Source organism: Hyaena hyaena, unplaced genomic scaffold (assembly GCF_003009895.1).
Source record: "Hyaena hyaena isolate Hyena2069 unplaced genomic scaffold, ASM300989v1 scaffold_469, whole genome shotgun sequence".
NCBI lineage: Eukaryota > Metazoa > Chordata > Mammalia > Carnivora > Hyaenidae > Hyaena > Hyaena hyaena.
This window is the reverse complement of record NW_024081103.1, coordinates 571,943-593,997: the sequence shown is the minus strand read 5'-3', so window position 1 is coordinate 593,997 and position 22,055 is coordinate 571,943. Positions and strand designations below refer to the sequence as shown.

At 43.6% G+C, this 22,055-nt stretch overlaps 1 protein-coding gene across 1 annotated transcript in view; it reads right to left on the bottom strand.

The window, feature by feature from the left end:
* HPSE (heparanase) overlaps positions 1-21,978 on the bottom strand; it is a 41,465-nt gene extending 19,487 nt beyond the window's left edge. The window contains exons 1-4 of the mRNA XM_039253946.1: positions 21,649-21,978; positions 8,405-8,550; positions 6,318-6,443; positions 873-1,046 (exon numbers count right to left, since the gene is read on the bottom strand). Of these exons, the coding sequence (XP_039109877.1) occupies positions 873-1,046; positions 6,318-6,443; positions 8,405-8,550; positions 21,649-21,881 (679 nt within the window). The 5' untranslated portion in view covers positions 21,882-21,978. The remainder of the gene's footprint in view (positions 1-872; positions 1,047-6,317; positions 6,444-8,404; positions 8,551-21,648) is intronic.
* Between the last annotated feature and the right edge of the window lie 77 nt (positions 21,979-22,055).

Here is a 22,055-nt window from a genome sequence, read left to right as displayed (position 1 = left end):
AGTGAACCTGGGAGCCATGGAAGTTTCTGGGTCCAACTAGTTGTTTCAGCTCAAGTGTTCTGGGGTATATAAAGGAGTTTTCTGCCATAAGCAGTAAAGTTGCACTGTTGAGCACTGGTACAAGTGTGCCGAGCCAGAAAAATATTTACTAACAATAAAAGAATGTCATAAATAGGAACAATTAATGCCAAAGAGTAATCTCTTTATTAGTGAAATGTTCCTGGGAATGCAAACTGGTGTAGCCACTCTGGAAAACAGTATGGAGGTTTCTCAAAAAATTAAAAATAGAACTAACCTACGAGCAAGCAATTTTACTGCTAGGTGTTTATAAAAGGAACACAGGTATGCTGTTTTGAAGGAGCAGATTCACCCCAATGTTTATAGCAGCACTATCGACAGTAGCCAAAGCATGGAAAGAGCCCAAATGTCTATCGACAGATGAATGGATAAAGAAGATATGGTGTATATATATACAATGGAGTATTACTCAGCAATCAGAAAGAATGAAATCTTGCCATTTGCCGCTATGCAGATCGAACTAGAGGGTATCATGCTAAGTGAAATTAGTCAGAAAAAGACAAATATCATATGACTTCACTCATATGAGGACTTTAAGATACAAAACAAATGAACATAAGGGAAGGGAAGCAAAAATAATATAAAAACAGGGAGGCGACAAAAACATAAGAGACCCTTAAATATGGAGAACACACAGAGGGTTGCTGGAGGGGTTGTGAGGGGGGGGATGGGCTAAATGGGTAACAGGGCTTAAGGAATCTACTCCTGAAATCATTGTTGCACTTTATGCTAACTAACTTGGATGTAAATTAAAAGAAAAAAAAAAAAAAGGAAATGTTCCTCAGGGCACTTACCATTGCCTAGTTCCCAAGAAATGTTATAATTCTTAGAAGAGCAATAATCCAGGAGCAACTGAGCATTGGAACTGTTCCACTGCAAATCTGCTGTTCGTAGTAAGGCATTTAGACCAAAGATCAAGTCCAGTCCTGAGCAATTTGCAAAAGTGTACAGCATATCCACGGAGCTCCCTAAAATAGTGGCAATATAATAGTTAGGTCAGCATCTCAATAATGAAGCCTCCAGATTTGTTCTCCAGTGAATTACCATTTTGGCTGTTAAATTGAGAGTATTCCAATCCTAATGCGTTATAAGTAAGAGACAAAAAATGGACAGGCAATTTTAATAAACATTTTAATAAAAATTTAAAAAAAATTTTAATTAAAGATTAAAAATTAATATGGCTTAATTTACTTCCGCTTTTGAATCAACTTTCCATACTGAACCATGTAAAGTACCAGACGCTTTGGTCGGGCGCTCGGGTTTTGTTCAAATGACCTCAGGTGAATTCATGCACAGGCTGACTGTCATTAGTCAACATAAGCCCCATTCTTCATAATTTAAACATCTCTACTCACAAACGCAGTCACAAAATATTTTGGTAAATTTAACTCTATTTAAAGTGTTTTTTGGGAAAATTCATGTATATGATTTATTAATTATAAATAAGTAAAATTGGACACTAAAAAATTGGCCCAGGGCTATCGATCTGTGGTTTCCAAACTATGTGCCAAGGCCTCCTGGCAAGCCTCAATACATTCACCACATGGCTGTCAGATTCAGGAAATGAAGATATAGGCATCTAGTTAAATCTGAACTTCAGATAAATGAGTAATTTGTATTGCAGGTCTATGCAATATTTGGGAAAGACTTATAATAAAAAAATTCGTTTATCTGAAATTCTAAGTTAACCGGGCAACCCTACTCCCAGGAGCACTATAGAAGCGTTTAAACTTAGAAGGGAAACAGCGTTCCTAGGTGGCTCAGCTGGTTAAGTGTCTGACTCTTGATCTTGGCTCAGGTCATGATCTCACAGTTTGTGAGCTGGAGCCCTATGTGGGGGCTCTGCACTGAGAGTGTGAAGGCTGCTGGGGTTTCTCCTTCTCTTCCTCTCTCTGCCCCTCCCTCCCTCCCTCTCTCTCAAAATAAATAAATAAACTTGAAAAATAAATAAATAGGGGCACCTCCGTGGCTCAGTCAGTTAAGCGTCCTACTCCCGCTCAGGTCATGATCCCACGGTTCTTGGGTTCGAGCCCCACTTTGGGCTCTGTGCTGACAGCTCAGAGCCTGGAGCCTGCTTCAGATTCTGGGTTTCCCTCTCTCTCTGACCCTCCCCTGCTCACGTTCTGTCTCTGTCTCTCCCTCAAACATAAACATTTAAAAAAATGTTTTTAGGGGCGCCTGGGTGGCTTAGTCGGTTAAGCGTCCGACTTTCGCTTAGGTCATGATCTCACGGTTTGTGCGTTCGAGCCCCGCGTCGGGCTCTGTGCTGACTGCCAGCTCAGAGCTTGTTTCTGTTTCAGTCTGTGACTCCCTCTCTCTCTGACCCTCCCCTGCTAACGCTGTCTCTCTCTCTCTCTCTCTCTCCTAGAAATAAATAAAACATTAAAAAATAACTTTAAAAAATGTTTTTAATAAAAATAAATAAATAAATAAATTTACAAGGGAAACCTCAACTGTGTTAAACACGATGAGAACTATTACTATTAGGTTGTTTGGACCCAAAAACTTAGTAATTGAAACTCTTAGGTATTTTCTTGGGGGTAAGTCAGATGTGAAAAAACTTACTGAGTCACTAAAGTGCCGTAAAGGTTTGGGAACTTTTGAACTCAGCTTTCCTAACCATTAACTCACCTAAAATTACTTCTTGAGAGTAGCAACAATGTGTTTGAATATCATCTTTAAGTCAAGTATCATATGGGTATAGTTAGAATTGTTTGCTGAACAGAAATTCACTCTCTGAACTCTCCTAGTTTAAAAACATCTAAGTGGGAGGTGAGCCTGAGTAGCTCAGTTGGTTAAGCAACTGACTCTTGGTCTTGGTTGAGGCTCAGGTCATGATCTCTCAGTTTGTGAGTTCGAGCCACGAATCGAGCTCTGCGCTGACAGTGAGAAGCCTGCTTGGGATTCTCTCTCTCCCTCTCTCTCTGCCCCTCCTCACTCATGCTCTCTCACTCTCTCTGGTCTCAAATAAACTGAAAAAAAAAAAAAATCTAAGTGAATTCCTGGGATCAGCATAACAGTGAAACTGCCGATAAAGGCTAGGGGGCAGAATGACTCTAGCAAGTTGTTCGAGGTGGTTAGGGTGTTTGCTGTGTCACCCACTTCCACGGGGCTGCTGCCTATCATTAAAGAGTTACAGACAACAGGAGCTGAAAAGCTCTCCAGTCCTGTGGCCCAGCATTCCACTGGACCTTGAGGCACAGTTTGGGACAGCACAGAGCCCTGGGGGTTGTTGACTTCTCCTCAAACCTCCACCCCCATTTTCCTTTGAGGAAACTGGCACCAAAGAGGTGAAGTGCTTTGCCCAATACCACATAGCTATTTGGTGGCAGTGCCATTACTAGAGCCTGTTGTATAGGGGTGACTCAACTGTCTTAGTCACAGCTCTGAGTTAGACTTATATATTGCAAAATCACGCGGCAGAAAGTTTCCTGGATCAGGAATCCTAATACCTGAGCTCCAGCCCCGCGCTCCTACTTACAGACTGTATAATGAGGTGACCCCTTCACCCTGCCTGAGCCTCAGCTATGCGTCCACAATCCTGGAACTGGCACCATCACGTGCCCACTCACAAACCTGGGGTGGCAACAACAGATGTGAAAACCCTCTGTAAGTGATAAAAAGCCCTCATACACGTTAGGCACTGTTATCACCTCCTCCCTCTATGGCATTTTCACAAAGCCCGGAATGCTTGCATTTTAGAGTATTTATCCCACTTATACTTTACTCTTTTTCTATTTCATCTTTCCAAATGCACTTGGAATTTACATAGCTTAAAATTTTATCATACGCTTCCTACAACAGAATAGTAACATCTAGAATGTGGGCTGTACACTACTGAGGTGGAACCTACTCTTAAAAATAAAACCAACCAAACAGCACCCAGCTCAAAATAAGAACAGTTCGAAAACTCAGCGCTAATTTTCCAATTCCCAATCATTACCCAGTCTCTTATCTCTTACTCTATGAGAGGGTGGAAAGATCCCTGGGACAAAGATAATCTAAACGGCACATGAAAAGCTGGCATTGAAAACAACAACAAGAAGAAACAAGACAAGAAGAAACAAACAACAAGAAGAAACAAGAAAACAAAACAAAACACCGGCACTGACCGTTTCCCTGGCGTTGACAGGTGTGTTTACGTAAATGTGTCCAGTTCTAGTGGGGGATAGAGGTGGAGGAGTCAATTGATGAAGAAGAGAGGTAGAGAAGGACAACAAAGAATTAGCTCATTAAATATGATGATTGTAAGAAGGAAGTCCTTTATGCAGTCAGCCGCACCCAGAGTTACATCTATAACATTGCTTCCCTTTCCTGCCTACACAGGTTTACAAAGTTTGGAGTCTTGTGACAAATGTTTCTGTCATCTTCTACCTAAGTGAAACCCACCATCTAATGGGTCCTGTAATTAGAAAACTTAGCTGTATCTTCTAAGACACCTGTTTTAAGGGTGCAGGCCACTGACTGGGCAATTACCCTGTCCTCACCACAGGAGACTTTTGCTGTCCCCTCCAGGGGACAATGCCAGCCCAAGGTACTCACACGTTACCAATATCAATGTGGAACATCTGTGTGGACATCAGTGTGGAACAATGTGTGGAAACACTTATAAGCTTCTGAGATATTTGTCATTATACTGAGCTGGGGCCCAGATGAAACACAATAGATTCCTATCTGTATGTTCTAAGACACATATATTAAAATAAAAAATTTCAAACCTGGAGTCAAATATTTATTAAATATTGGAGCATTGTCGAAAGAGTGGCTGCAGTTTTAACGACCTAGTTACACAGTTAGGGAAGGAACTAGGAAGGTCCTAGTCCTGTAGGCAGGGGAAAAAAATGGAAACCTATCATCTTGATTCCAGAAAGATCATGTGAGCTAGGAAATCCTTTTTTTTTTTAGAAAAATTAAAGATAAACTAGTATAAAGTTTAACATGATACAAAATAAAGTAGAAATCAATAGATTACCTAATACAATGGAGTCTTCTCTAGCAGACCTATATCATAATGAGTTATTACAGGTGAGACCTTACTGATATTGGTTTCCTGTGATTCCTTTCACGGGGTCTGAGACAGGCCTGCCTTATGCCAAATTCCATTCAACCACAGGTCATTTAACTAAAATGTCAGAGTAGTCCCCCTCCTTTAAAATGCAATAAATAATTTAGAGGACTCTATTAACATGTAAACTACTTTCTGATTTCCTGTGTGTCACATTTTTTTCTGTACCTTATAAATAAAAAATACAAAAATAAAAATCCACCAGATACATTGAAATCCACATAGTATACAGTAAAATATCACAAAGACAAATAATCTACTTTCAACAAATATGCTCTTAGAAATGCCAAAGGACTCAAATTAACTTCAAGAGAATTTATTTTTCAAAAATCCGAAGAAGACAGTTGTATCTGAGCGGATTATTTCCTTAACTGAGATCTGGGGCAATATCATCCCTTAGTTGGGTATAAAACATCAACTTTCAGATAAAAATAGTTTTTATAGTTAAGTGAGGATTGCTTGGTTCCAGTTGTTTTGAAGCTCTGCATGACAACATCATCCCATTTTGAAGACTGGATAACTGTTTCAGTGAATGGAAATAAATTCCTGGTCAGTCGAGCTAGTTCTACACAAAACCACAGAGCAAAGAGAGAGAGAGCTGCTTGGTGGCCAAGACTTGTATAACTTGGGCTTCCACTGCCTAATGTTACACCTACTCATACCTACTAATGATAGGGGTTTCTTCTGGGAGGAGAGAGAGAATGGATGACGAGGTGTGAATGGTTTTCACAATTTACTCTTTAAAAAAAAAGATTTTAAGTAATCTGTACACCCGGCATGGGACTCAAACTCACAACCCTGAGACTCAGAGTCACATGCTCTACAGACTGAACTAGCCAGGCGCCCCCACTATTTATTCTTCATACTTTTGTACTTTACTTTCACCCATGAAGAGTGTATCCATGTCTTCCTTGACTTCCTAGTTCTTCAGAGCAGTAAAGGTCATTATTAGCTTGTGAATGAATGATTTTTCACTTCATGTCTAATGGACAAAGTCAGGTGAAGGAAAGAAAAAAAAACCCAGAAGTTCAAGATTTTCCATTAACTCCTGATAACATTTGAGTATTATGCCGCTTTATACAACTGCAGTAGGATTTATGGGATTCAAGTCCAAGTTCAAACTCTCCATGTATTCTGGGGGCTGGGACACCTGCAGGTGCCTTTCATCTCTTACTTGAGTAAGTGCTGTTTTTGAATTTCTTCTGATACTGTTCTCTGAGTAGCAATTGCTCCTGGAAGGGCCATTCCAACTGTAATCTCTTCTCTACATCAGAAGGGATGGATCCAGATTTACAAATATCTGCAAACGGGAGAAATAGTTTAGAGAATCTGTTTTCACAGTGATAAGGTTGAAATCCCATATATTTATTTAGTTACCTATTTATGTGACTAAAGCAGGATAATTATGTTCTTGGTTTTTAGGAAAGAGATCAGAAAAAGATACATTCTGTTACATACGTCAAATTTGCAGCTAACCAATCACCACACAAAAAAACAACCAAAGGGCAGGTTTCCTAAGAGATACTGGACATACACTGGACACAAATATACTGGGCATAACTTCAAGTTATTTAACAATTCAGAAAACTCCTCAGAAACTTGAAATTACTAGAGAATCCCACTGAAGAAAACAGTTCAGAAATGCCTGGATCTCGGTTAAGTGTCTGACTCTTGATATCGGCTCAAGTCATGATCTCACAGTTTGTGGGTTCAAGCTGAATGTCCGACTCTGCACTTCACAGCGTGAAGCCTGCTTGGGATTCTCTCTCTCTCTCTCTCTCTCTCTCCCCCCTCCCCCACTTGTGCTTTCCCTCTTTCTCTCAAAATAAACAGTTAAAAAAAAGAGAGAACAGTTCAATTCTCTTAAGGTTCACTTTCAAGGTACATAAAAATTTGTTTTGCTGGACTCTATCTGCTTTGTGATTATTTGTTCTTGCCGTCGTAGCAGGACAGGAAATGTTGACTTTTTCTTTTCCTTCAGCTATGGTGTCCTCAAAGCTTCTGAGACCAGACATGTACACTTGGAAAACTCAGCCACTACACTGTCAGGCTGACTGTGCTTCTTTATCACAAGCCAGCAGAGCCTCTGGGCGCTCGCTACCATGGCTGGCTGATCTGCCCGCAACTTCCTTTCTGGGAAGCTGCACTTTCTGGCTTTCTGGCAGCCGCTGCCTCATCCATCCCTGGGCTCACAGAGGATGCTTCAGAGGCCACGGCACTTCCCCTCTTCCACCACTTACACACACAGGATGAAGAAAATGGATGGGGAAAGGCCAGTCCCCGGTCTGAACTCAAGACCTTTCGGACACACACGACTGACGGGCAGTGTCAAGTCCGGACATCAACTATTCCCATATGTTATGTTAAGAGAACTCTCCTGCCTTTTTTTTTTTTTCCATTTTTTTCTAATTAGTCTTCTATCAGTTTTGGCCCAATTACTGATTAACTGTTCTGGACACTTCCTAACCGAAGGAAACAGAAGGAAAATATGTAATATATGAAATAATGACATACCATTCACTAAGACAGACATTATCATAATTCAATGATGTATACCTTGTTTTTCATAATTGTTAGGATAATGACTTAACTTCCATTTGATGGCTGTATAGCACTTAGGAAAGACATAGAGCAAATCCTCATCACTCCCTAAGGCATTTTTCTCAGGAGGAGCCAACAGACTTCCAATATCAGGATCACCTGAGGAGCTTCTAAACTCATAATCTAAGGTTGGAACACAGAATCCAGATATTCAAACTCACCCCAGCTGACTGGATGGTCAATAAAGTTTGACCATCACTGCCCAATCAACGCAGTCTTAAAATCCATTCTAAGAAGCAGAATGTATCTCCACAGCCTCTTGTCATACCTTTCATCCACATTCTATTTTCAGAATAAATGGATTTCAGTCCATAGCTTGCGTCTTCAGCTGGAAATACTCTTTTCAAATCAACACATTTCTACCACACACTCTTGCTAAGCAGCTGTGTCCTTCAGCTACAATCATTGTCCTATTTACAGAACAATTAACTCTCAGTTATACCCAGCACACATTTTTTTGGTGAGGTCTCACGTTCGTGAAAACATCAGGAGGAGGAAACCTGCCCACTGCTTCCTCCTTTTGTGTGGGTACCTTCAGTGGTCAGTTGGGAGCCCTTGGTTTCTTATTAATTGTTAGATCTCGGTAATAACGCTTCTCTGAGAAAGCTCAAGCCTGACTCAAGTGAATCAAAAGATATCGTGAGTCTTTAAAAAGTTCACCCTGGTTGACTTGAGACTGCCAGTAACTTCTCTCTTCAAAGGTTGGTTCTTTCTTGGGATCAAAAATAAGGAAGTCTGTCTTGGTGCCACCAAATCTCAGGAACGCAGGAGACAAACCTCTGGCCAAAGTGCGAAGCTTTGTGGAACTGTTGGAAGACAAGCAAGAAATTAAAGTTATTTTTTCCCAAGACAATCCAGTGAAACCTGTTTACTCTCGTCTCTACAGGTGGACCTATTTCTTAATATCGAGCTATACGGGCCTTAGAGGGAGAAGTCCTATGGCTATCATGGGCAAATCTTCTCAGTCTGAATCTTTTTCTTTTTTAAGTTTATTTATTTATTTAGAGAGAGAGAAAGAGAGAGAACCAGGAATGGGCAGGGAGAGAAAAGTAGAGAGAGAATCCCAAGCAGGCTCTGCACCGTTAATGCAGAGCCTGACGCAGGGCTGCAGCCCATGAACCATGAGATTATGACATGAGCTGATATCAAGAGTCAGATGCTCAACTGATTGAGCCATCCAGGTGCCCTTCAGCCTGAATATAATTGCAAGGTCACACTTCAAGGCACCTGCAGGCAACTTGGAGCTCTGACTCTGGCAAGAACTTTTATTTTAACTTGACAAGTAAGCAAGTGTTCAGTACTTTCAAAAAACCTGTAACCTTTTATGATCGATGGAGGAAAAGAGGTTAAGAGAGTGGAAACTACAGGAAAGATGATTCTGTGTTTCTTTGAAAAATAGATTGTTTTCAAAAAATTTTATGTTCCCAGAGAAGTTCATAAATGACTTAGGATTCTTCCTCTTCTCCCTAACTCTAGCTTTCAAGGAAAGCCATCCTTCTAAATGTAAGTCAGATGAATTAGACAGATAAGACTCTAATTCCTATCATCAACAACTTCAACTTGAGCAATTCTTTTTTATTTTCATTTTTTATTTGTTTATTGAGAGAGAGAGAGAGACAGAGTGTGAGCCAGGGAAGGGCAGAGAGAGGGGGAGACACAGAATCCGAAGCAGGCTCCAGGCTCTGAGCTGTCAGCACAGAGCCCTTCATGGGGCTCGAATGCACCAACTGTGAGATCGTGACGTGAGCCAAAGTCAGATGCTCAACCAACTGAGCCACCCAGGTGCCCCTTCAATTTGAGCAATTCTAAATGCATATCTCATCAAGTAAAAAATGTTTCTGATAGGTGCCTAGTATGTGCTCACATGGCACCAAATGCTATAGAATGTTTTATAATCCTTTCCCTCAGAAAGGTCAAGATGTCATGAATATTTAAGTGAACAAAATTAAGAGAATAGAAGAGCCAGGTGACAGGGACACTTGCCATACATTTCTGAAATCTCACACATGTGATTCTGGCCACCCTGTGCTCTGAATTCTCTTTAAACACATAAAATCCATGCGGTGTAGTTCTTTGTCATGGTCCAATCAATTAATGTGCATGTAAGTCCTTTCATATTGGAAAATCATTCTAGGAAGACTAATCGACAATACCTCTTTTTTTTTTTTTAATTTTTTTATTTATTTCTAGGAGAGAGAGAGAGAGATAGCGTGACCAGGGGAGGGTCAGAGAGAGAGGGAGTCACAGACTGAAACAGGCTCCAGGCTCTGAGCTGGCAGTCAGCACAGAGCCCGACGCGGGGCTCGAACCCACGAACCGCGAGATCATGACCTAAGCGAAAGTCGGAGCTTAACCGACTAAGCCACCCAGGCGCCCCCGACAATACCTCTTAACACCCTAATAAACAGAGACCTTACCTAAACTTTGAAATTTAAAATTTTCTGAATCTAAAAATTTAGGATATCGCTTAACCATACATACTGCTATATAAAATGTTTGAAAAATGTCTTTAGGGGCTCCTGGGTGGCTCAGTCAGTTAAACACCCAACTCTTTGTTTTGGCTCAGGTCATGATCTCACGGTTCATGAGTCTGAGCCCCATATCGGCCTCTGTGCGGAAATCTCAGAGCCCACTAGGGATTCTCTCTTTCCCTCTCTCTCTGCCTCTCCCCTGCTTGCTCACTCTCCTTCTCAAAATAAATAAACTTAAAAAAATTTTAAAAGATAACTTTATTTATGCTTAGAAAAGAGAAATTAAACGATGGAAATACACCAAAGGATAAGTCTCCTGCATTAAAAATTTCAGTGACTCCTCCTCACTATTTTTACTGTACTCTGTAAGCACTTTTGCCTTCATGATCCAATTTCTCTATTAAAAAATATTTAACATTGGGAGAGAGGCAAACCATGAGAGACTCTTGAATGCTGACAAAAACTGAGGACTGATGGATGTGGGGGGGAGGAGGGATGGGCATGGAGGAGGGCACTTGTGGGGATGAGCACTGAGTGTTATGTGGAAACTAATTTGACAATAAACTATTTGTAAAAAAAAATAAAAAATAAAAAAAATATTTAAAATTGTATTTTATGATGATATTTCTATAAAGAGAAACACGATTATATTGAAATATTTTCTTTGACCTAAAAGTTCATTTTCTTTGGATCTTAAAAGAACTTAGAGGGGCTCCTGGGTGGCTCAGTCAGTTACGCATCTGACTTCACCTAGGTCATGATCTCATAGTTTATGGGTTTGAGCTCCACATTGGACTCTGTGCTGACAGCGCTGAGCCTGCTTTGGATTCTCCCCCTCATCATCTCTGCCCCTCCCCTGCTCGAGCTTTGTCTCTCAAAAATAAATAAGTAAATCTTAAAAAAAAAAAGAACTTAGAATACTTTCATGGGTGCCTAAATATGTTGTTGGTCCTAGTATGAGGAAATGCAGCACAAAGTCAGGCTTCAGAAATGAAATCCTTACACCACTTGAAAATAAACAGAAATGCTAACTTGGATTATGTAAGGATCAGAAGAAAGCCATTTCCACTTTGCTACAACCCCCGCCCCCCCCAAAAAAAGGCTGTGGGGAGGGGAAGGGAGTGCTGTCATTGGCTGGGCACAGAGTTTCAGTTTGGGAAGATAAGAAAGTTTGAAGATGCGTGGTAGTAATGGTTGCACAACAGTGGGTACATTTTTTTTTTAATTTTTAATGTTTATTTATTTTTGAGAGAGAGACAGAGTGTGTGTGGGGGGGGGCGGGCAGAGAGAGAGGGAGACACAGAATCTGAGGCAGGCTCCAGGCTCTGAGCTGTCAGCACAGAGCCCAAAGCAGGGCTTAAACTCAAGAACTGAGAGATCAGGACCTAAGCCGAAGTCGGACATTTAACCGACTGAGCCACCCAGGCGCCCCAACAGTGGATATACCTAATGGCACTGAATTACACTCTTAAAATGGTTCAATGATAAGTTTTATGTTTGGCATATTTTACCATAATTTAAAAAAACCCACATAGTGTGATTTCAATAATGAAAATAATATATATAGAAGGAGATAACAGGGGGCATTACTATGTACTGAGATGGATGGTAGACTCTTTTCTGATTTTAGGAGTTTTCCATAACAAGCAAATGACATTTTAATTCATACAAGGTGATTTTGTATATATGTTTCTATATTTTTAAGACTAGGTGAATAAACCAGAATTTAGTGAAGGGAGACATAGCTATCCACTAATCAATAAATATACATGGCAGGTCCATTCTGCCAGGCCTTATGCTAGTTGCTGGGGATAAAATAGCAAACAAGAGGGGCACCTGAGTGGCTCAGTTGGTTAAGCGTCCAGCTTCGGCTCAGGTCATGATCTCATGGTTCGTGGATTCGAGCCCTGCGTCGGGCTCTGTGCTGACTGCCAGCTCAGAGCCTGGAGCCTGTTTCAGAGTCTGTCTCCCTCTCTCTCTGACCCTCCCCTGTTCATGCTATCTCTCTCTCTCTCTCTCTCAGAAATTAAACAAACAAGCAAACAAGACAGAGATTGCTCACATACAATTTACAATCTTGCATATATACATATATACAAGTAAGTAGGCAATTCCAAAAGAGTGTTATGAGAACATACAAAGGGGATCCTAACCCAGATTTTGGGGCTGGGGATAGGGTGTAGCTAGAAGTTTTCAGAAGAAGTAGTTTCACTGTTAGACATTCAAAAGGAATAAATCTGATCCAGATCAAAGATAGGTGGGACTGAAGGAAGTGTTCCAGGCAGAGGGAAATGTCTGTGAAGACCAGAGGTACAAGAGAATACGGCACCGCTGAAGGGCTAACAGGTGTGGGTAGAGCCTACAGATTGAGGGCGGGGAGCTGCAGTGGAGGACGGACTGGAGAGGCAAACAGGGGCGCACCATGGAGGGACTGTGAGCCACCATGTCCTGGACTCCAACTTTCTGTGAGGGCACATAGGGTTACGGAAGGATTTGAAGCAGTGGAATAGGCTCACTAGACCTCTATTTTGGAAAAGAATCTCAGATTGTAGTGTAAATAATTGAAGAGAAGGACCGAGACGATGGTCATATTTACATAAACAGAAAGTGATGGGCTGAGATAACAGCAGTGAGGATGGAGAGAGGTGGATACATTCAAGACACCTGTGGTGGTAGAACTACCAGATTTGGTGTTTAATTAGACACTGCAGAAGAGTCAAGGATTACCTCTGGGAAGCATCTTGGAAGATGGTAATGTTGCGGAGATAAAGAACAGGTGATAGATTGGAGACGGGGATGAGGGCAAGGGGAGGGTATCAGTTTTGTAATATTTGAGGTGCTAAAGGAACACCAAAAAACGTTATTTCCATCTGGCCCTCGATCATGTGTAATAGGAACTCAGAACGCAGAGTCCTCAATCAAACTGCCAAAAACTAGTAACCCCCAGCCCACAGGTGCAGAGACACAGCCCTAAAACTGATACAAGGTACTTCCTCAGAGTCGCTTCAGACTGGTTCTGTTCCCTGTGCCTTTGGCCAGGCACTGATTCCAGTCCTTGGCATTCTGATCACATTGGATGATAGAGGAAGCTCATTTAGATTTGTTATGTAGCTGGTATTTGCAAGCAATACCAGACACTGGTGCTTTCTGGGAAATGGAGAGAAAGCTAGCACAATGTAGAAGGAGCTATGGTACCTCAAGATACATATCTGTGCACAGCCCATGTCAGATGCCCGGGTCCCAGAGCCTGCTTCCCAGAGATAGTGACTACACCACCTTGGGGTCACTCTCGATCACATTGCCTTGCATGTTCTTCAAAGGATTCATTGCTTCCTGAAATTAACTTCCTTATTTATTTGCTTGGTTTACTATCTGTCTCCTCTCCACTGCTGTAAGCTCTTATCTGTCTGACTCATCGGGATCTCCTTAGCACCTACATAAGTGCAAGGCACACAGTGGCGCTTAATAAATATTTGTTACGTGAATGAACAAAGGAGTGCATCCTGGTGAAAGGGCAAGTAGAGCCAACAAAGACTGTTTTCTGAACACGATCAAAACTCAATGCTATAGCTCCTGCCAAGTAAAGAAAGTCACATGCTTCAAAGTATTAGTATTAAAGACCTTTTGACAATCTCCTTTGCAGGGAAACATTTCCTTGTTTTGAGAATACAATACTGATGCCCTCTGACAAAAACCAGACTTTAAACAGCTGCAAACCCCGCTTCTATCATATACAGAAAAAGTAAAGGGGGCGGAGATTCTACCACCAGCACGTGTTACGGAAATAACAAAAGAACACATAAAAGCAGCTGCAGATCTTCCATTTCCGGAGCACTTTGTTAGGAGAAGGAAAAGACTGCAGGTATTTTTATCTTACCTTAGGTGTAAAAATAAGCTGCTTATCTCCGACAAAGAAGCAAAGGTGTGCTGGGGCTCATAGCAGCTGTGACAGCCAGTTGTTGTATTTTGAGAACAAGTTGTTAAACTGTTGGCAGTCTGAAATCAGCCATGGGGGGAGTATTTGTACCACAGAAATCAGAAAAAAATAACCACCCAGAAACAAGCAAACAAACAAACAAACCCATAAATCAGTTTCCCCTCCTCCCCAAGAGCCCATTGCCAAACATTTTCTAGCACACCACTTAGGAATTCAAGCCCTGGGAAGGGGTGAGACCACTCAGGAGATTCCGTGATGTGCAAAGAAGGCCTACAGAAGGCCTACGTCGAGGCCTGAGGAATGTTGAACATTTGAGACAAGCTAGAGAAAGAGATGAAGTGTTAAAGAGGGGGCGGGGAAGCCCCAGAAACAGAGGCAACATAGAGTTTCGATCCTGAACCTTGCCAAATGCTTCCAAGAGCCTCTGTTACTTTGCTAGGACTGCAGTAACAAAGTACACAGGGACATTTACTGTCTTAAAATAAATTTTTTTTAATGTGTATTCATCTTTGAGAGACAGGGAGAGACAGAGCATGAGTGGGATAGGGGCAGAGAGAGAGGGAGACACAGCATCCAAAGCAGGCTTCAGGCTCCGAGCTGTCAGCCCAGAGCCCAACACAGGGGGCTCTCGAGCCCACATACTGTGAGATCATGACCTCAGTTGAAATCAGACACTTTACTGACTGAGCCACCCAGGTGCCAATATATTTACTTTCTTTTAGATGTGGAGGCTAGAAATACGAAATCAAGGTGTTGGCAAGGCCACACTCCCTCTAAAGTTCCTGGGGAAGGATCCGTTCCAAATTCTCTCCCAGCTTCTGGTGATTTCCCTGTGGCAGCGTTAACTCCAGTCTTCACACAGCACTCTCTCTGTGTGCGTATCTGTCTCCGAATTTCCTCATTTTGTAAGAACATCGGTCATAATGGATTAGGGCTCCCTCCGTTCCGGTACAACTAGTTCTTAACTAATTATATCCTCAGTTGGTACTATTTCCAAATATGGTCTCATGCTGAGGTACAGGGCTAAGACTTCAATGTATGAACTGTGGGGGACACTGAGAAATTCAACCCATGACTGAGACCGAATAAGATACAGACTGAAAGGTGTTCATTGGATTTTGCGGTAAAAGGCCATTGGTGGTACTGTAGACATTGACACTGTGTTAGGGACATCATGAAGGTGGACCAAGGGAGGAGTGGGCAGTAAGGAAGTCCACAAAGGGGAGGAGAGAAAGAGGGCAGTTACTGCAGAGGCACACATACAAGGTGGCATTTGAGACAGGAAAGACTTGAGACGTTTCTACGCTGTGAGGAAGGACCCAGGCAAAAGGGAGACGTTAAAGACAGGAGAGAAGACAAGAAGAGATGACTATACAGCAAAGTCCTTGGGGAGGTTGCAGGGGACAGTGCAGAGCTAGAAGCACTGGCCTGAGGAGAGAAAAAGGAAGAAAGCTAGATGTGGCCATGGTATGGGTGCAGGTTTGGTGGCAGGTTTGTCCAATGACTTCATTTTCTTTGGAAAGCAGAAATGTGGTCATAGGCCGAGTGGTGAGGCAGAGGTGGTATCAGAATTGTAAGGACATAGAGCATGAGAGGCAGGGAAATGAAGAATTAAGGGGTAGCACTAGGGCCAAGTAAGTCCAGAGGTCACGAATTTATAGGGCAACCCATGTGGCTGGGACATTTCCCTCGGCCCCAGGACCTAATAGCCCAGCTATTCAGGGAGGTACACTAAGACAGGAGGCAGAGGCAAATACATAAAAGTGGTGTATTAATATGCACTATGATTCATAATTAGGTAATATTTTCCCTTCCCAGACTTTGTGGTAACCTTCCCCTGGAAAGGAAAACTACAGCTGGACTAAGCTTGGTTTGGGTTTAGCAGGAAGAACAATGCGGCAGGAGTTTGGGGATGTTCCCACAAGAATGATTCATGTGGTAAGCCAGATGAGATGTAGAAATAGTAGAGATAGGAAAAGGCTCTTCAGTGGAGGTAGGTAACAAAGAGTTGTGGTGGATCCACAGAGTGAAAATGTAAGAGGGTAAGGAGTGTAGTCTAAGAATCGGAGATTTTCATTTAAGTCTTCAGATGTTGAAAGGTTCTTAATGATGAAAAGAGCCATGGCCATGGCATTAGGTGGTTGAAATGGGGTGAAGCGGTGTGTGCTAGTAAGCTGGCTCCCTAAAAGCAAGTGACCTGTTGTTTAGCACTTGCCAATTTCCATGGTGTAAATACTCACCTAGGCAGATTCAAGATGGCAGCATTGATGTCAGTGAATGTGGAATTGGGAAGAGATGCACACATTTTCATAAGACAGCACAAGCTGTTTCCAATACAACACCAAGTAAAGAGGATTGTGAAGCGTGGATGTGAAGACATTGAGAGACAGTTTATTCAAGTACACTTGAAGCCATCTAGGATGATGGCGGAACATGGGAGAGGTGAGAAAATTGAAATCAATGCTGATCTTTAATCGATAAGAAGAGTCAGAGCAAAGCACAGTGCAGTTAAGGAGCATAGGATGAGAGCCAAACATAGAGGGAGTGTGCCTCACACTGGAGTCATGACCGTCATCTCTAGCATGCACTAGGTTTGTGAAAACTCAGTGTTTCGGACACTTTGCATACATTATTTTACTCAATCCCAAAACAAACCAGCGAGGAAGGTGTCATTATTATCCTCTTTTTACAGACAAGGAACCTGAACAAAAGAAGGCTATTGCCCAAGGTAACAATCCAGTAGGGATCTGAACTACATTCAAAATGGTGGGTACGTTGGTGAACCGGAAAAGGGCTGCGGTACTGGAGAATGCACAGTTTCTACTCCAAAGGACCACGTCTACTTCTCCACTTGGGTCTTTAGAGAAGAGCCTAGTTTTAGCTAGGGTGGGAATATTTTATGAGGAGGATAGAGCAGGGAACTATGCAAAGGGCTCCAGGGAAACAAGGAAAGGTGTGGGAGAGAGAAGGGAACAATGAGCACTTCATCAGGGAGAGAGTGCTTGGCGGGGGGCGCTGGGGGGGGGGGTCATAAAATGTGAGTCTATGGCTTGTAACTGTTCTCAGTTCTCTGTTTCTCTGGCTGTGGTTAATTCTCTCAGCAACAGACACACAGAGGGCCTGAGGTTATTTCCAACATCGGTTTTCAAAACATGCACTTGACATTGATTATAAGTGACTTTCCAAATATGAAAAGCAACTTTGTCCATGAAGATGCAGGGATCTGATTATTGAAAGTCATTATTAATAACTATTTATCAGACTGGCAAAAAGGAACGAACTTTGCTGGAAAAAAATAAGCAAACCTTTATGAAAAGCAAGCGCAGCTGCATTACTACTGCTGTCGCCATTCGGCACCACCTTTCTGCTCTGTAGTCCCTAGGAACTCTAGCACGGACTCGCGCTCTACTTTTTTACCTTGTATTAGAGGACTGTGCTTGTGTGTGTATCTTGTGTGCACTGTGGGCTTCACTGCCAGGATGGTAACCACTAGCCACGTGTGGCTAGGATTTGACATGTGGTTAGTCTGAATTGACATGTGCTAAGACTGTAAAATATACACCAGATTTTGAAGACTTGGTTTGAAAAAGAATGTAAAATATCTCATTAATATTTTTATATTGGTTACATGTTGAAATGATAATACTTCGGATATTTTGCGTTACATAAAATATATTATTAAAATTAACTTCACCAGTTTCTTTACCTTTTTTAAGATGGCTTACCAAAAAAATTTATTTATTTATTTATTTTTGGTGTTTTTATTTACTTTTGAGAGAGAAACAGAGTATGAGCAAGGGAGGGGCAGAGAGAGGGAGACACAGAATCCAAAGCAGGCTCCAGGCTCTGAGCTGTCAGCACAGAGCCTGATGGTCGAACCCACAAACCTTGAGATCATGACCTGAGCTGAAGGTGGATGCTTAACTGACTGAGCCACCCAAGCGTCCTACCAAAAAGTTTTAAATTACGTATGTAGTTTGCATACAAGTCTCATGTTGTATCTATTGAGCTGTGCTGGTCTGAATGCTCGCTTCTTTGAGGGCCAGTGCCTCTTCGGAGCTCTGCACATAATCAGGCTTAGGAAGTTTTTGATCGGGTTGTTGATTAGGTACCTCTGGGAAGAAGGCAAACTGAAAAGATGTCCTTTCCAATTCTAGAGCGTTCTATCATTGGAACTTAAGTTCTGTGCACTCTACATTCTCTAAATGCAAATGCGGAGGAAAAAACCCCACATCTGTTTGCAGTGATGGGAAACCAGAACCATGCCATCTGATTAAATTTGCTTAGGACTCTGTTGAAGCACCTCAGAGATTTGGGCCCTGATGTTCCTACTCTCGGGTCAGTGCTTCTTTTCATTACATCAATCTTCTCAATTTGTTTCTGGACAATCTGTTTCCTGTATGCCCTACCCTACTGCCTTTATAAAATAGAAAGTGCTTGCTTTAGTTTTGTATACTCACGTGCCTGCAGTTAGTATCTAGGTTCAGACTCTGCTCCTTCATGAATAGCTGGCTGACTAGGGGTCAGTAACCGAGTCTCCCTAAATCTCAATCTGTTCATTTTTCTTTAATATTTAAAAAATGTTTATTCATTTTTGAGAGAGACGGAGCATGAGCGGGGCAGGGGCAGAGAGAGGGGGAGACACAGAATCCAAAGCAGGCTCCAGGCTCTGAGCTGTCAGCACAGAACCCAACGTGGGGCTTAACCCCACCAGCCCTGAGATTATGACCTGAGCCGAAATTGAAAGCTTAACCGACTGAGCTACCCAGGTGCCTTCTTCATTTTTTAAAATGGAGGTAATAATAGTACTGACCTCATAGTTTTATAGGAAGGAATAAATGGATTAACACCTAGGAGATGCTACAAACTGGGCCTGGCATAGGACAAAGGCTCAATTAGTACCAGCTATTTTAATTACCCTCTCCTTATTACTTCAGCTTTGCTCTGCTCAGCCCTCGCCATCTTTGCCCAAGCCTCCTCCCCTTTGAGGAACTGTACCAGAACAACCCCATCTCACAGCTGTTAAGCTTAGCATTGCCTGCTGAGATGGCCAGGTCACTTTGGGCACTGTGCTAACTACCTTGGGGCGAGGGACTCTCAGACCCTGATTCAGAAGCTAGGTCTTAGCTGAGAGCGAGAGGGAGGGTGTGCCTGCTTATCTGAGGCTCAGTCTTTTCAGGTCTCAGCTGAGAACAGTATGGGAGTGTTTGCAGAGGCCCCTGGGGAGCAGGCATGGGTGACAGCCGCTGCCAAGGCAGGGGACCGGAATGGTCAGGAGCCAGCCCTGGGAGAAGCCCACATGAGCAGGAATACGCTGAGTTTTGTAAACCAAACAGTTATATCTATTGCACAATATACTCTTTTGGTTTTCATTATCCTCCAGCCTTTAACAAAAAGGTGGGAGCCAGTGGGGAAGAAAGAGAGCTATGGGAGACCAAGAGACAAAGGTATCACCCTTGCTGATCTGCAGACTGGAAGTTACGTGTGTGCGNTGGGGGGGGGGGGGGGGGGGGGGGGGGGGGGGGGGGGGGGGGGGGGGGGGGGGAGGATGAGGATGGCGCTAGTCAACGTGTTAGCTTGACTGCAGGGGGATCAGGCCTGGACCCTAAAAGTCATGCTGTAGGTGTTTTCTCTTTTGGACGCGTTTCTCCAGGAAGAATCCCCAGATGCCTTTCCTTGGGGAGAGATGGGCACTTGCTAGCTGCAGCAGCAGAGTTCTCCCGTTTCAGGAAAGTGGTTTAGTCAGTGCCTCTGTTTTTAGCAAGGCACCCCCACACCCTCTCTTTTCCTATCATCACCCCCCTCCCCCACCTCCTAAGCCAGGCCTGGGGTCCTCAGACATGGATCCCGGTAGTTCAGCGTTTCTGCAGAGTAATCTTTCTGTCTCCCAACCACCTGCTGTGCAGTATTCAGCTTCCTGTTCTCAAGGGGAAGGGCAACACGTGGGGGTTCCTCTCCACCAGGAAATTCTCCCTTTTCTGCCACAGGGGAAGATGGAGGTTAACTCTGACCAAAAGAAACACACAGCGAACCGGTGAATGATTAGCAAATACTCCCCATTTTCCAGGAAGAGGCAAGGAGCTTAAATTTTGAATACTTTGTGTCAAACACTGTGCTACGTACTTACATATTGTCTCATGATGTCCACAAAACAATCCTACTGAAAGGCTTCAGAAGTTCTATTCTACAGGTGGAAGAATAGAGGCTTGGAGTTGCCAAGCAACCTGTACCAAGCAAGCCACCCAACTGTGGCAGAGTTGGGAATCAAGCCACTGTGGTCCGACTGCCAATCTCGTAACCATTAGGCTACCTGCTTTTATGTGCAGAATAAATTACTGAAATTAGCAATGGCAGCTGACAGTGTGGGCACAGAAAGGACAGGATGTAGGTGTTTGGCAATAATGAGATTCCCAGCTGTTTGGGTTGGTTGAGGTGTGGCCATCTCTGGAGGCTCTCATGACCTAGATGAGTGGCCTAGATGACCTGGGACTGTCCCTGCAGCTCCCTGTCCTGGGATCAGCCTGCACTTAGGAGGCAGGGGCCAGTGAACATGCACCGGTTTGTCTCTCTTGGGGGAGGGAAAAATTACAGCTGATTTTGCAGCCTCATGTTGGAAGAATACCTTTTTATTAAGGGTCTGTAAGTCACTGCAATAGTCTCCTAGGTTTCCTTTACTTAATATTTAGATTTTTTTAAGTTTATTTCTTTATTTTGAGAGAGGCAGAGACAGTGAAAGCCAAGGGGGGACTGAGAGAGAGGGAGACAGAGAACCCCAAGCAGTCTCCGCCATGTCACCACAGAGTCCCGTGAGGGGCTCGCAGTCATGAAACCGTGAGGTCATGACCTGAGCCCAAACCAAGAGTGGGAAGCTTAACCAACTCAGCCACGCAGATGCCCCTAATATTTAGATTGTTTTTTAAAAAAGTGTAATACTGGAAATCTCTGTCCCTTGAGCTCAACTTTGCTGTGAACCTAAAACTGCTCTTTAAAAGTTTATTTTAAAATATATAAAATTATATTTTATACACGCACACACACAACATACACTGCTACTCTTCTTTAAAACTTTAACATTTGACTTGTTTTCTTTTTCTTTTTTCCTTTAACCTTCCCAATAGAGTTTGAGAGAAGGACGCCTGGTCCACAATCTTACCTGTCCTACACTGTGCTGCAAGTTCAAGGGCTCACAGCGCCCCCCTCACCTCACCCCCCGGGGTACCCTGGACCGAGTCCCCTCCTTCAGAAGTGTTTCTGGGGCAGGGGGGAAGTTACTTTTCCAAATTTCCCGGTAATACCTGCAGCTTAGTTGGCGCTCAGGCAACTCTTGCTGAACGAATGAAGGAGGGAAAGAGCGGTTTGGGGGCGGCTGTCGCGGGAGAGGGAGGGAGGAAAGGTGGGACGGGATGAAGGAGAGCGACAGGCACAGAGAGATAAAGGGTCTCGGGCGTGGCTGTCAGGAAGACAGGACCCAGGGACAGGCGGAGGCCGGCGCTTACCCCAGGAAGGTGAGGAACCGCGGGTCCGTGGCCAGGTTGGCGTCGATGGTGAAGGACAGGAAGGCGGGACTCACCAGGTGCACCGGCCGCTCGGTGGAGAAGTCCAGCGCCACGGTGTCCTCGGCCTGCGCGAGTGCCACCGGCGCGCGCAGGGAGAAGGGAGCGAGCGACCCCAGGAGCAGCAGCAGCTGCGGCTGCGGCAGCGGCTGCCCCGGCTGCCAGCGCAGCAGCATCTCGGTCTCACCTGGTCGGCCCACCCGCGGGCGCTTCGCAGCCGGAGCCCGGACCCCGCGCGCCTCCTCCCGCCACGCCACAGCGCCCTTTTCTCCCTCGCGCCTCACCCCTCCCACTGCGCCCAGCATCCCTCCCACTCCTGCCCCGCATCCCTCCCCCCGCTCCCTCTTCTC